The 13,800-nt window shown below is 38.9% G+C and overlaps 1 protein-coding gene and 1 non-coding gene across 3 annotated transcripts in view; both read right to left on the reverse strand.

Annotated features, from left to right (window-relative positions):
* Nucleotides 1-13,800, reverse strand: part of SORCS1 (sortilin related VPS10 domain containing receptor 1) — a 470,882-nt gene that overhangs the window by 210,559 nt on the left and 246,523 nt on the right. For both annotated transcript variants that reach the window (XM_054581477.1, XM_054581478.1), the window contains exon 3: nucleotides 11,178-11,277. In XM_054581477.1, the coding sequence (XP_054437452.1) occupies nucleotides 11,178-11,277 (100 nt within the window). The remainder of the gene's footprint in view (nucleotides 1-11,177; nucleotides 11,278-13,800) is intronic.
* LOC129077358 (U1 spliceosomal RNA) lies at nucleotides 4,188-4,350 on the reverse strand. Its single transcript, XR_008529823.1, has one exon. It is a non-coding gene; the product is annotated as a U1 spliceosomal RNA (small nuclear RNA).

Below are 13,800 nucleotides of genomic sequence, written 5' to 3' on the forward strand. Positions count from 1 at the left end.
ACGCCACATAATGTACATTTAAAAGAAAGTAGCTTTCCAGTATTAGACAAGCGCCTTTCCAAGATCCAACATCTTTTTTTCTAGCACAAGTAGGCTCTCTTCCTTGACAGGCTCTGGAATTTGAACACTGGAATTCTTTGAGTCAAGCCAGAGGGATGGTTTGGCTCTTGAAGCTACAATAGGCCCAGTAAAATTGGGGGTTGCTAAAAGAGAAAGTATCAGTATTTAATAAGTTCTAGCTATTCTATCTTTCAAGAGAATTTGGAGCACTTTTAGAAAGTAGGGGTGGGGGAAGAAGAGCTACTAGTCATTGAAACACCAAAAGCCCCTCCCCTCCTGATCCCCCACAAATGCTTGACCGCTTCCCTTATCACCATGTTTTACCCCATGCTTCTCACGTCCCCATGATCTCTGACACCTACTGCTCTGATCCGGGCACTCTCCTAGTGGTCAGTAAATTTAACGGGACTAAATTTTCTAAATGAACAATGAGAATAAACAATCTGTCAAAGGAGCACTTTTAGGATGCCAAAGAGCAGGATATGTAACACACAGTATCAAGTTATTAAAACTTCAGGAAACAAAAGGTACAGTACCTGTACCAGTGTGAACCCCATGCCCATTTCTATGTACACACCTCTCCCTTCGACCTCTGTGTCTTTGCAGACAGGGCCCTGTTTTCTGCATGTTTGTATCTCTATTGCCTCACACTCAATCAATGTTGGTTCACTTAAATTATACTCTTCTGTTGTGAATGTCATGGGAGGCTGCTTCGTTGGGCAATTGAAGCCCTGCCATGCTGCTTTCCTGACTATTCCAGCCTACAGTCCTCTACAAACCCTTGTCACCTGATGATATTGTGTCAATATCAAAAGGCAGTTATGAAAGGAGTCAAAACAAGCCAAGAACATGGCCTAATTCATAGCAAGCATCAATTCAAAAAATGTTAATTTCTTTGTTGTCATTATCTGTTTCAAATTATATGGTCATGCCTTATGGACACGAGGTCATTCAGCATCCTCCATCTTAAACTGTTCTTTAATTGCATCCCTGGAGCAGGACGGTAGACTGTGTAAGGGTAAGACAAGGTTCGCGCTTCTTAGAAAATATTCACCAATGTACTGGCAAAGAACTGGGCACAGATAAGATCTTCAATAAAATGTGTCAATTGAGTTCTTAAAATTAACCTCCAAATCTCATCAATAGTTCTAATTGACCAATAATTACTTAAGATAAATGTTGACTATCTTGAATCCATAAGGCAAGTTTTAGTTTTATTAATTTAATCTTAATAATGTTATCACTTCCCATTTATTGATTTTACAAGCCACACAGGAAAAACAGTTTATAACAATTGAAAAGAAATTGTGCTATTAATGTTAGAATTATAATATAATTGGATTGTGGAGACTGGATTTATTTTGGTCTAATTAGTATAGTCATATATGAATGAAAATTAGCATGTTTTAAGAGTCAAAATAGGCACACAGTCATTATTTGCAAATCAATCAAATCTCTGTTATGCACTGTGGTCTGTGAACACTGGTTTCTCTCAGCACAAACACTAAAAAAATAGCTTTCATGTTTTTCTCCTCAAGTTGATAAATACCTGCTTTTCTGTGAAGCCTTCCTTGAGTCTCCAAAGATAGAGTTCTATGTACAGAGCTATGATGATACATAAGTTCTGTCCAGCAGCTGACTATTCACATGCTCATCTCCTCTACCAAACTGCACATCCTTAAAAGCGAAGGTGACATCTTATAGTTATATACCACTTCCTAGTTCTTAACAAAGATCTGCCACCATATACTTGCGTAATAATTTTGGTTGAGTTGACAAATGACAGCACAAGGCATGACCACATAATTTGAAACACATAATAATGCTATAATGAAATTAACATTTTTCGAATGCTTGCTGAGTCCTGTGCACTGTTTTTGGCTTGTTTTGACTCCTCTCATAACTATCTTTTGATAGTGACACAATCATATTTTATTTTGAAGATAAGAAAACTATCATGGAGAGGTTAATAACAGAAAAATCAACCAGTAAAACTGTTTCTAAAGGCTTACAACTAGTATGTGGCTTAGCTGGAATTTAAAGTGAGGCCGGCTGGCTCCAGGGTCCATTATGTTAACCATGACACCAGAACTAATGTCTCTACCAGGCAGAAATCATAATGACCACCTTGCAAAGACAAAGTGTAGCTCCACAGTGACTGCAAATAGGTGCTGAGCTGGTATACCTAACACATGCAGAAAGTGCACATAAATACGAGAGGCCATTCCCCGGAGGGATGGGGAGAGAGAACATTAAAGGACAGACGTTCATTAATTGTAGGCAGGGGCAACGATACTTGAATCTGCCGCTGGGGAGTCCAGATCTGGGCCTGCCACTCCCCCACACTTGACTCATAATTGTGTTTTCCTTCCTGGCAAAACCAATTTCGGCCACAGCCATCAACATCTTTTACTTCTTTGAAAGCCCTCAGGAAGAACAGAGAGATAAGGGCAAATTGTACTCCCTCTGAAAGTCTTAATAAGTTCCTGGTAAATTGGCCTTCCTCTCTCTGCGAGATCTCGGGAGATTCTAAATCCACTGCTGAAAATATTTATGATTTCATTATTTCTTTTTCTTCTACCTATGTCTTCATCGTGCTTTTTGTATTAGCTTTCTCTCGTCGCTATTTTGTTACTTTCCATGCTTTGTAGTATCTCTGCCATCTTCCCCTTTGGCTTAACATCTGTGCCTTTCCTCCCATACATCTCTTGTCTTATCTGTTAGAGGTGGTGTGTTCAGGGTGTTTTATTTTCCCCGCTCCTTATTTTTTGGATTCATTGCCCTTTTCTCCTCTACAGGCATGCTCATTTCTTGGTGACAGGTGCTGTCAGTCATGGCAATACTTAGTATTCTGGTCCCCAAACAAATACACACAGCCCTAAGCAGCCAAGAGAAGAGATGGCTCTTCCCCATCATCAAACCGCATATCCCACACTGTAGGCCTTTTTACCTAGGAAGGTCCAAGCCCATCCTGTTGCCTGCAAGCTATAGCATTTTGTTCTGCAAAAGTCATTTTAAGTAATTGACTTGGAGGAACATGGAATAAAAAGCATGTTTGAGTTAGAGACCCAGTCCAATGGAAGGTGGATGCCTAGAGGAACAGAGGGACAAAGCATCAAAAGAAGATTTGGTGAGGAGAAAGGTCAGGCCAGAAAAAAGAATGTACACATGGAAGCAACGTAGCCTCTGAGGCTGGTGGTGCTCTCTTAACTTCTCCAGGGAAAGAAAAAAAAAAGTCTTATTAAAGATTCATCGACTTTAACTTTGTTTTTCAGGACAGCACCAAGAGAAAGCGTGGGGCAGATCTGATATATTGCAGTGAAACGTCCCCGCCCTAGTAAATATGGCAAATTTCCTGGAGCGGCTGGCATCCATCTCCATCCATCATGAGAGCAGCACGGGCTATTCACGAGAAACAAATGTTCGAGATACAGTATGTCAAACACCGGATGATGGAAACCTCTGAGAAACCGCAGGGAGTATGCTGGAAGCAAACAGACCAGAATGTTGAAAAGACCTCTGACCATTTTCCACAGCAGAGCGTAACTTGGAACCAACCTGAGATAATGCATTTGACCTTCATAAAAGGGTAACGGATGGGCATTTAACATTAGGCCAGCCAGGCTTCGGAGAATACCAGTCCTAATAAAGAAAGATGATGAGTTAAAAATAAATAAATATGTAGGTAATAGATAACTAAATTTGTAAGCCTGCTCCCCAGAGAAGGTTAAGGCAGATAGCCTATTATGTGTATTTGAAGAAGGAGCAGCCTCTTCACAAGCTTCCGTTCCTGTGTGAGAAGGTCCGCTCCGCTGGCCACAGAGGCCGCCTGCCCCCGAGACTCCATCAGGAGGGTATGTAATCTGCCATTTCCAGATCGGCCAGGCTTCCTAAATATTTGGAGACGAATCTCTATCCTGATCAACTTCATTTGCTAAAAAGGGATAAAACCAAAGGCAAAGTTTTATTTTTGCTTTCTCCCATTTGGTAAAGAAATACCACCTGAAGCCAACTGGAAGGCATTATCTAAACTTAAAAAAAAAAAAAAGTGTTGCTCTGAGGATTTATCTAACACCTTTGTAATACCTATCTATTTATCTAGCCACTGCCTGTATTTCTTTCCCCTTCGGGGGAGAGTGTGAACGCAGTCCCCCACTACCACCAATTACGCAGCCGGGTTTCCCACATCTGGAGCAATCGCAGGGGTCAGCACACCCGGAGTGCAATGGCTAAACCCGCCCCGGGGAAACCACCTTCAGGATCATGGGGCCTCCCCTGCCAGGTAAGTATTGCTACCTGTATTTTTTAAACAGAAATGTGGCTAATAAAACTCTGCATTATAATATCAACATCATCTAAACTTGATCTTCACACAAGTATAACTTAGTTATTTTTCAGATCGGTAATTCATGATTAATATTTAATGTATTAGATTTTATTATATGTGATAGACACATCTTACAAATGAGGGACAACAAATGTGTGACATTAATTATGCAAGAAGCTTCTTTCCAACAAAAAAGTATTTAGTATTACTTAAAGCTACATGAAATAAAACAGCAAGCTACTAGTTAACTTGATCAGTTCTGAGAAAACAGGCATATTGTGAGCTGCTTTTTTTGTTTGTTTGTTTGTTTAAACATTAGTGTTAGACACATGCACAATTCAGTCAAGGTACCTACTGTGTAACATACTGTGCTGAAATAAAAAAGCCTGTACTTTTATTCGCTTTTTTATTTATGAATGTTACCATAGGTGCTTTGGCTCTATAAAAGAGAACAAGGTACCTGGCCGTTTGAGGTGTTGTTCAGTGTATAGAAGAGGAATGGTCTAGATCAATGTTTTTCCCCAACTGTGTCCTAAGGAGCCTAGGAGTTCCCGGGGGCTCCACAGGGCCACCGAGGGGCAAGGGCGGAGCTCGCTGGTGGGCGTGGCTCCTGGCACTCAGCCCCTGTTTCAAACTGGGCGCTTTGCACTGATTATCCCGTAATTTGTTTCAAACTCAGGGGCTTGAATGACTGTTGGAAAATCACCCAAAGAAATAAATGTAGCCGGGGCACGCTGTCTTGGATTTCATGTTATTTTAGAATGCTTGAGAATGTAACAATGCTTAATGTCCTGAAACAGTATAAATACTCAGCTGTACCCAGGAAGGATCAAAGGAGTCAATCTCTTTCTTCAGCTACACTCGCCCAGGTTAAGTGTACGGAAGTAGTAAGCATGTATTCGCTACGACAAAAAAAAGTCACTTGCATTGACGTTTGGAAAATGCCACTACCACTATGTCTCTGAGTTCATGCATCGCGCTTCTTTATGAATGGAACACATTATTTTTTAAAAGATTACAGGCAAAGAAGGCATGATCTTGTGTACAGAGAGACAGATAAAAGAGTTGGGGTGAAATGAGCAAGTGTTGAGTGTCCACAAGGGAGATGTCACATACCCACTTTGATGTATTATACAATACACTGGTTCCTTGTGGCCTCACCAGATAATGTCGAGTGAGTGCTAGGCAAAGTCCTGGCATTTTAAATATTAATCATGTTCTTCTCAGCTAGAAAAGATAAAATCATAGCTCATGGCCTAGAAATGACTACCACCTACAGGGATTTATTTATTTATTTTTTTTACTATCTTTGTTTATTCACTTGAAAGAATTAATTTTTTAATTAAAGAAAATAAATGAGTCAAAGCTGCTTTCACAAGATACTTTCCTTTTCAAGGTCCAGCCTAGGAGTCCAGAACCCAACCTGAGTTTAATTCAAATCCTCGGCCATGAGCTAGATACCTACTGTATACAAGCACCCTGTGCTTGTTAGTGGCTACACAACCAATCAAGGCACTTAATCCCATCTATAACTTTGCATTCTAAAGAGCCAGGGGTTAGAAACAGTCAAAAATAACCATAATCAGAAGAGATGGGAAGGGGTGTGAGGAAATGGGAAGAGATGAGGGGATCAAGAAATACAAATAGGTTGCTACTTGATAGCCATGGGGAAATAAAGTTAGTATAGGAAATGGAGCAGCCAAAGAACTTATACAAATGACCAATGGACATGAACAATGGTGGGGGGACTGCCTGAAGGACTGAGGGGTGCTGGGTGGAGGGGGGCACAGGGGAAAACTGGGGCAACTGTAATAGCATAATCAATAAAATATAATGTTTTTATAAAAAAGTGGGAAAAGAAGTGCTAGAAGGGAAAAGCAGATGCCTTGGAGATAAGAGGGCGTGAGAAAATCTCATTAGTGAAATTGATTAGATTTTATGGAATAGGTGGCATCTGAGGTTTACTTTAAAGGTCTAATATCTTAGCTTTTCATTCACCAGTTGTATGCAACCTCTCAGGCAAGTCACTGAACTCTCGTGAACTTGTTTCCATGTCTATGAAGTGGAAAAGCAGCATCTGAATTGAATACGTCCAACATCTTTTAGGTTCTCATTCAGTGATTCCATAATTTTCCTTAAGAGAAGCCAACCAGCTCTGTCAACCACTTCTTCTCTGTTCCCAAAGGTCACGTATATGATGTAGACCACCCAAGCAAATGGCAAGAGGAGTTAAGACAGCTCAGGATATAAAGAGGCAAGGAATAATTAAATGCTTATTTAGAAAGTGCCACATATAGTATGTTAATCAAAACCTAAACATCTGGAGAAAACACAGTGTTTAATGTTGGCATGTACCAAGAGACCCAAAAGAATGATCAATGTGTTCTGGGGATTAGGGTCCTATTTATAGGATGAAAGTCTTGAAAGGCTCTCTCTGCAGGAATAATATTGATTAAGTGGTGATAACGCAGACAGGAGAAGCAACAGGAGCTGGAGGGGGCACAGGAGATATAAAGGACAAATATTCTCTAGTTTTTTCTTCTTTGCTGGAAACATCATATGCAGAGAATACAAGGGTCTAACAACTAAATGATGGGCTGTTCCATGGTTCTAAAGACAATACTTTTTTGTTTCTTCTCTCTTCCAAAGAATTCCACCTGGGATTTTGCATTCTTTAACCTTGAAGATGTTAACAACATCTCATGAAGGGAAAACAGCTAAGGTTGGTTGGGGGTAATGGGAAAGGTATTGCTCATAGATACACACAAAGTATAAAGAAGTTTTCCTGTTAGGAAGAATACAAATAAACACAGTGAGGATAAGACTGAGATTTCAGCATTGATTGTTTTTCTTTCTTTGCTACATTTGTATTGTTCTTCTCATCACTCTCTGGGCCCCCGCTGTTCATTTCAGGGATAGTTCAAATCATCTTTTCTCACAGAAGATTATATGTATGTATCCAATAAACCACTGATGACACCAACAAGCACTGGGGTTTACCATGAACTGGGAGTTGGGGACTGCTCTCCTTTGGAGACACAGTGACAGATAAGCTAAGCCTGCCTATCCTCTGCTACTAGGATCCACCCCATCCTTGTTCTTTTTCTTTGAGCCAACCTCATACATCAGAAGCCTGGTGCAGGGATCCTTCTGGAAGAGAGTATGCAAGAGCTAGGATAGTATCTGGGAGCAGGCTTTCTATGTCTCTGGGTCAAGGTTATCTATCCTAACCTATGAACACATTACAATTTTTACTGTAACGGACCTATCCAAGAAAAGCTGCTATAATTTATAGCAGACAGCCAATGGACAATCATCAATTTAAACTGTAAATAAGGGCCTGCTTTGTTCTGGAATCTGATCCCAGTAATGCCCCTAACAAGCTGCCTGCAAAGCCAGAGCGTGATGACTGCTGCTGGAAATGTGTTGATTGAAGAACTGTACTAGTCTTCACAAGCAGCTAAAAGGAGCAATAAAAACATGAAGGCAAAACAGGTTACCCTGTAGGAGAGTTACCCAGATGTCAGCTATATTCCATTTGCTCTCACAGATGGGAAAAGCAAACAGAAGTGTCTGGCACAGAAGATGTTAACTTGTTTGAAAGCACCCTGGAGAACTCCAAGCATTAATGCAGCCCTTTAAAGGAGCCTGCCTTTCCACGGGAGGATACAGAAGTCCTGGGAGAACTGGAAGTGCCTGTGTCCTGCATAGTTAACAGAGCCTGATCCTTCTTTTCTTCTTCTCCTTCTCCTCCTCCTTCTCCCCTCCTCCCTTCTTAAACATAAATTCTCATTGATCGGGGAAATATATTCACACTTTAAAATGTTGTGCAGGTACTATCTCTGGTCCAACTGTGTCCCTTTGGAGGGGGCAGAAATACATTTTTCCATGGTGATAAATTCATCTCTTAAGTAGAGAAACTGCACACAAATTCACTGTTATGTCAACTTTATTGATTTTTGCACCATTGTAAAGACCTTCATCGTCCTCCAATATTTCTTAAATCTATCAACATCGCCGAAAGTGACCCTGAAGGCCTCGCTTATCTGCAGAGGAAAAGATCCCTTCTCTTCGGTCCTCCCATAAACATTGTGATCGAAACAGCTCAGGCCTGACTCTGCTTCTGGAAGGTAACTGGCCCAGAGGAAACTGTTTTCTCACAGTCACGGGCAAGGCCTTCTCTTTCTCAAGCCTCGATTTTAGCAAATGACCCACAGCCAAAGTCTCTCTTTTAAGCCCTCCAGGTAACTGGAGAGTGAGTGAGTATGTGCCTGGTGGATACTGGTGTAGTGATATGAGCAGGTTCAATGGCAGGGCTCCTTGCTGCATTCTGTCTTCCACTCCTAAGAACTACATCAGGAATTCAGAGTCTACTTTTCAAGTCCAGCTCCTGCAAACAACCTTGGGATCTCTAGCTCGTGACCCATTCTGATGCGAATGAATAGCCTGTGCTTACATACAATATTTGACATTTTATGTATTTAAATCACATTCTTCTCTATTGGCATGATTAAAACAGACTAAAACTAGATGAGAACAATTCTCAGGTCTCTTCCACGAAATGTCTTTGTTTTTGCCTATACCACTTTACAAACGGGAAAATGTAAGTGACTCACCAAAGTCACCGGCAAGGTAGACACAGTCTCAAGGGAACTTTCAATTACAAAAACTCACACTGCATTTATTACGAGAATACAGAGCCTGTGAGGGCAGAACGCTGGCTTATTTCCCTTTGTATCCTTTGGTGCCTACAGTGTGTTGATTGCTAAACAGAATTTACTTAAAATGTGAACTAGAGGAAAAATCAATAGGGATTACAAGAATTGATGCAAAACCAACGAACATAACTAAAGCTCATTATAAAAATAAAGGATGTTAGGTTCAGCTCCTCGATTTAGGATTACAAGGACTATATACAGCAGATAAAAATTTGTTTACATGTAATTGTTGATGATGGACCAATAATCAGCCAGTAAGGGGACAAGAGGAAAGTGTGGGACATATCTCTGAAAGTGTGAGGATGACATTACCGAACTATGCTGTGTACTACTATGGCCATTGGCCAAATGTGGGCATTTACATTTAAGTTAACTGAAAATAAATAAAATGTAAAATCCAGTTCCTCAGTCATCCTAGCCATATTTCAAATATTCAGTAGCCATAAGCGGTTCATATCTACAGTACTGGACAGCTTAGAGAAATTTTTATATCGCTGTAGAAAGTTCTAATGAACACTGCTATTTATAGAGGATAATCGCTACTATTACCTCCAATAATTATATGAAGAAGGAGGGGGAGGAAGGTGATAAAAGGAGAAGAAATTGAAGAGAAAACATTGATTAAGCTTAACTACTCTGTGTTAAACACTTGAAATGACTTATTTCTTTAATCCTCACAACTTTCCTCATGAGGTTGGTACTATAATTATCCTCTATTTTAAATTTGATGACACTGCACTTGGAGAGATTAAGTAAATTACCATAGTTGTACACTTGTAAATTGGCTTAGATGGGTTTATACTCAAGCCATCAGAAGAGAATCTATGGGCAACTGGTAAATTATGCTGCTTCTATTGAAGAACTTGAAATGTTTAAAGCCAGAAGGGACATTACACTTGTATAAGTGGTTCTCACTCTAGATACATACCGGAAGTATCAGGAGAGCTTGCTCAAGGTATAAGTACCTAAGGCCCAATCCAGAGCAACAGGGTGGGACCAGGGCTTGCACATTTGGGTACTACCTAGTGTTTTGTATGCGCAACCAGTGTCGGAAATAACTGTTTAGAGATGTTCTCATCCACCTTTCAGTCTGAATAACAAAATGCAGACCCTACGCAAGGCCACTAAACAGTAACTACTGACAGATCCGAGATGAGAATCTAGATACCAGTGCAGATTCCTAACAGAATATGGCTTAGAACAGATTAATGAATAGCACTTTTCTATTTCCTGATGAACATTGTTATTTCATGTAATTCATGTAATACTTAGAAATTGTGTCAGAATTTAGAATTTGACAATGCAAGTCTTTAAGATCAAACAACTCTCCTTCTAAGACAGACAGGTCTTTCTTATTTAAATGCAAACATTTTCCTCCTAAGAAAATAACATATCTCTCAGAAGAGTATTTGGAGCGGTGTAATGTAGTATGACCACCAACCAAGAAAACTGAATTCTAGTCCCAACTGTACCCATCACTCTGCAATGGGAGAAAACCATCTCCTTCTTTTAAACCTTAGTTTTTGCCACGTGTAAAATTAGGGTGTAGTATTTGCTGATCTACCAGGCTCCTTCCAGCAGTGGCTTCATCCTGGACATTTGTATGCAGGTTGAATAAACGTTAGAAATAAAACTTGCAACCTTCTGTAAGACAATGCATTCACTTCAATTCTAGTTAATCTATTTATTTACTCCGTGTCAGCAGAAAACAGAGGACAACAAATGAAAATCTCATCTTTTTTTTCTGTTTTGTCAAGGTCCATTCTGATTCTTGTCACTGATTGGCCGTTGGTCTTATGAGAGTGTCAGCAGCATCCATCTAACAAGACTCATTTCCTATAGTTGCCTCTTGGAAATGGTAATGATATACCTACCCCTTGCCTTCCTACAGTCACAATTGCTGATCTGCAAATTACGATGTGTCAGTCATTTTACTACCTTAACATTCATCAGGTCATCTATTCATCTCTTAAAGTTGGACTGTAGTGGATTTTTAGGTGGCTAGAGAGGTTAGTGAACCAAGACAGAAGTCACATCACAAATAAGTAGCATGCTGAATATACATTTCTTACCTTACGTTTGTTGGTAGGACACACGTAAAGATAGCTTAAAATTGTTTTCAACCCAACTTTATCATTCAGCTTCTCATAAGTTGTCCCATAATCGGTTGACCTGTAATACAAAAGGAGCATTAATGAGGACAGAAGTATATGGCATTTGGCTGCTTGTCAGTATAATGTATGTTTTACATAGTAGAATGGCTCTTGGAAGGTTGCTAAATGATTCATGTAGTATATAATGATGCTTAATTATGTACACAGTAGCATCATGTGAGTGGTTAACATTTGCATTTAAATTGAATTGGTAAAAATGAAAACTACATCTCTCCAGTGCTCCTCAGTATATCCACATTGCATAAAGGATATGGTTAATTTTAAAAGATTAAGGGATGAGTGTGTCCCTTGAATTGACCAAAGAAATAAAGAGATTTTACTTAGATTTGACATTTCTGAAATGATGCTTTATCTTTGACATAGGGAAAAAGCAGATTCTCCTGATTTATCTACAAATTGTGTTTTCTTACATGAGTCATAGAATATATGGTGGATCAGTCCCTTCAAAGGTCACTCAGTCTTTTCCTATTATTTAAGAGAAAGAAAATGTCTTAATATGTGAAATTTCACATATTACTTGGCGGCCTTGTGCAGTGTTACGCAAGCTGGAGTTGAGAGACATTACTTCTTGGCACTAACCCTGCCTTGGTGGAGACTCTCTCATCTTTATCCATTGGCCAATAATTTATTAACTCAAACTAATAAATAGGCCTTAATCACTTTCTCTATGAAAGTCTATTATATATTTCAGAATTACAATCTTATTAGATCATTATTACCATTATGTACAGTACAGCATATTATCTGTACTTGGAGAAAGTTGATGAAAGAACTTAAGAGACCCATTCAAAGCAAACAGCTGATAAGTGGTCAGCTAGGATGTGAATCCAGGTATTTTGCCCCTGAATTCTCTCTTACTAATATTATACCACAGCTCTTTTATTAAAAAAATTTAAAGAAAACACATATAAGTGAAAGTTCCTTTCAGTCTTTTTTTTTTACATATTAGAGATCCCAATGCAATTCATTCATTCATCCATTCAGTCATTCATTCATATTTGTAGAGCTCCTAAAAATGTAATAGGTGCTATGCTAAATACCAGGGTACAACACATTGTCTCTACTCTCAAGAATCCAGCAGCTTTACTTATGAAGCAGACATATAAAGTTATCATGTATTAAGAGCAACAATACAGATAAGAATTAACAAGGCTTAAAAAATAAAACTGGCTTAATTAGAACACACTAAAATGTAATCATTTAAATTCATTTCTAATATTGATGAAAGTTGCAAATTCCTACAGGCCAGAAAGAGTAAATAGAAGTTTGTGCCAGCAATCTCATCACCATGCCCTAAAAACTTACTTGAGAGCAGGCACGGGAGTACAAAAGCTTTGTAACATTATGGAATAAAGGAATTAGGAATTTATTCTGGCTAGGGATCCAGGGGGTATTCACCCTAAAATTTGCACATATTATCTATAAACATTACAGATAATATTGTATCCTCACAATTATATATTGTTATATACCTACCTCTCTATATATTACAAATAGTCAATACTTCAAATTTCAAATCACCAAAGACTGGGATATTGTGCAAAGATTTTTGGAAAAACTATAGATCTTGAAAATGGAAAATGGGTAGGACTTTAGAAAAGGGAAGTAGTAAGAGCACTATGAACTAGAAGTCACTATGGGTAACCTGAATACATAACCTGCTTCCTTCAGGACCATTTGAAGAGGATGCCAAAACTCTTTCACAGGAGATCTTATCTATGGACCATATTCATCTTTTTTCTACTGAGACTTATGCTGATGTGAAATTTCCCCCTACTCTCTAAGAAATATCTGAGACTCATTTCCTAACTCAGTGCAATCTTGATGTTTGGCATTTTTCTCCCTATTCTTACCCTGCTCTTTCTGGGGTAAGTAAAAAGTTTGAAGGATAAGTAACAGAAGAACTTTATCTTCTTAGTAAGACTTCTTTGTCTCAAAAATTTTACTAGCCTTTCTCTAGCTCCTTTTCTTGGATAGCTTTTCTATTCATTATTCTGAACAATACTTACAAGTTCAAGAACAAAAACAGATGCAAAATCTACATGAGGGTGGTGCTGTGAGAAGCATGAAACATGAAAATATTGTTACATTACTAATGTTTGCCTGGTGATAGGGGGAAATCAGTAGCACTATGTTGGAGATGAAAAAATGGCTCACTTGTCCTAATGGGGTTAATAGGAAAGGAGGCTAGAGAAGTAGGGATGAGTCTATACAGAGGTGATGATTAATTTTATTATAATTTTTATCAACTTGACTCCTGAGATACTCAGTGAATATTTATACACTAAAAAAACACTCTACAATTAAAAATAAGGATTATTCTACAAGGATTCTATATGAAATCATCTTTATTTCTGTGTTTTTGTGTATTTAACAGAAATCTCAATTAATAAGATGATAATGGAGGAACCAGCTCAAATTTACATTACTGACTTTTTTCCCAGAGAGCTTATACTACGTTATTGGATGCTTTCCTATTATTATATCACCGGCCTAGACCCTTTAAAGTGGCTACCATGAC

This window comes from Pteronotus mesoamericanus, unplaced genomic scaffold, assembly GCF_021234165.1.
Source record: "Pteronotus mesoamericanus isolate MK-2021 breed Mesoamerican mustached bat unplaced genomic scaffold, CSHL_Meso_final contig_657, whole genome shotgun sequence".
Lineage (NCBI taxonomy): Eukaryota > Metazoa > Chordata > Mammalia > Chiroptera > Mormoopidae > Pteronotus > Pteronotus mesoamericanus.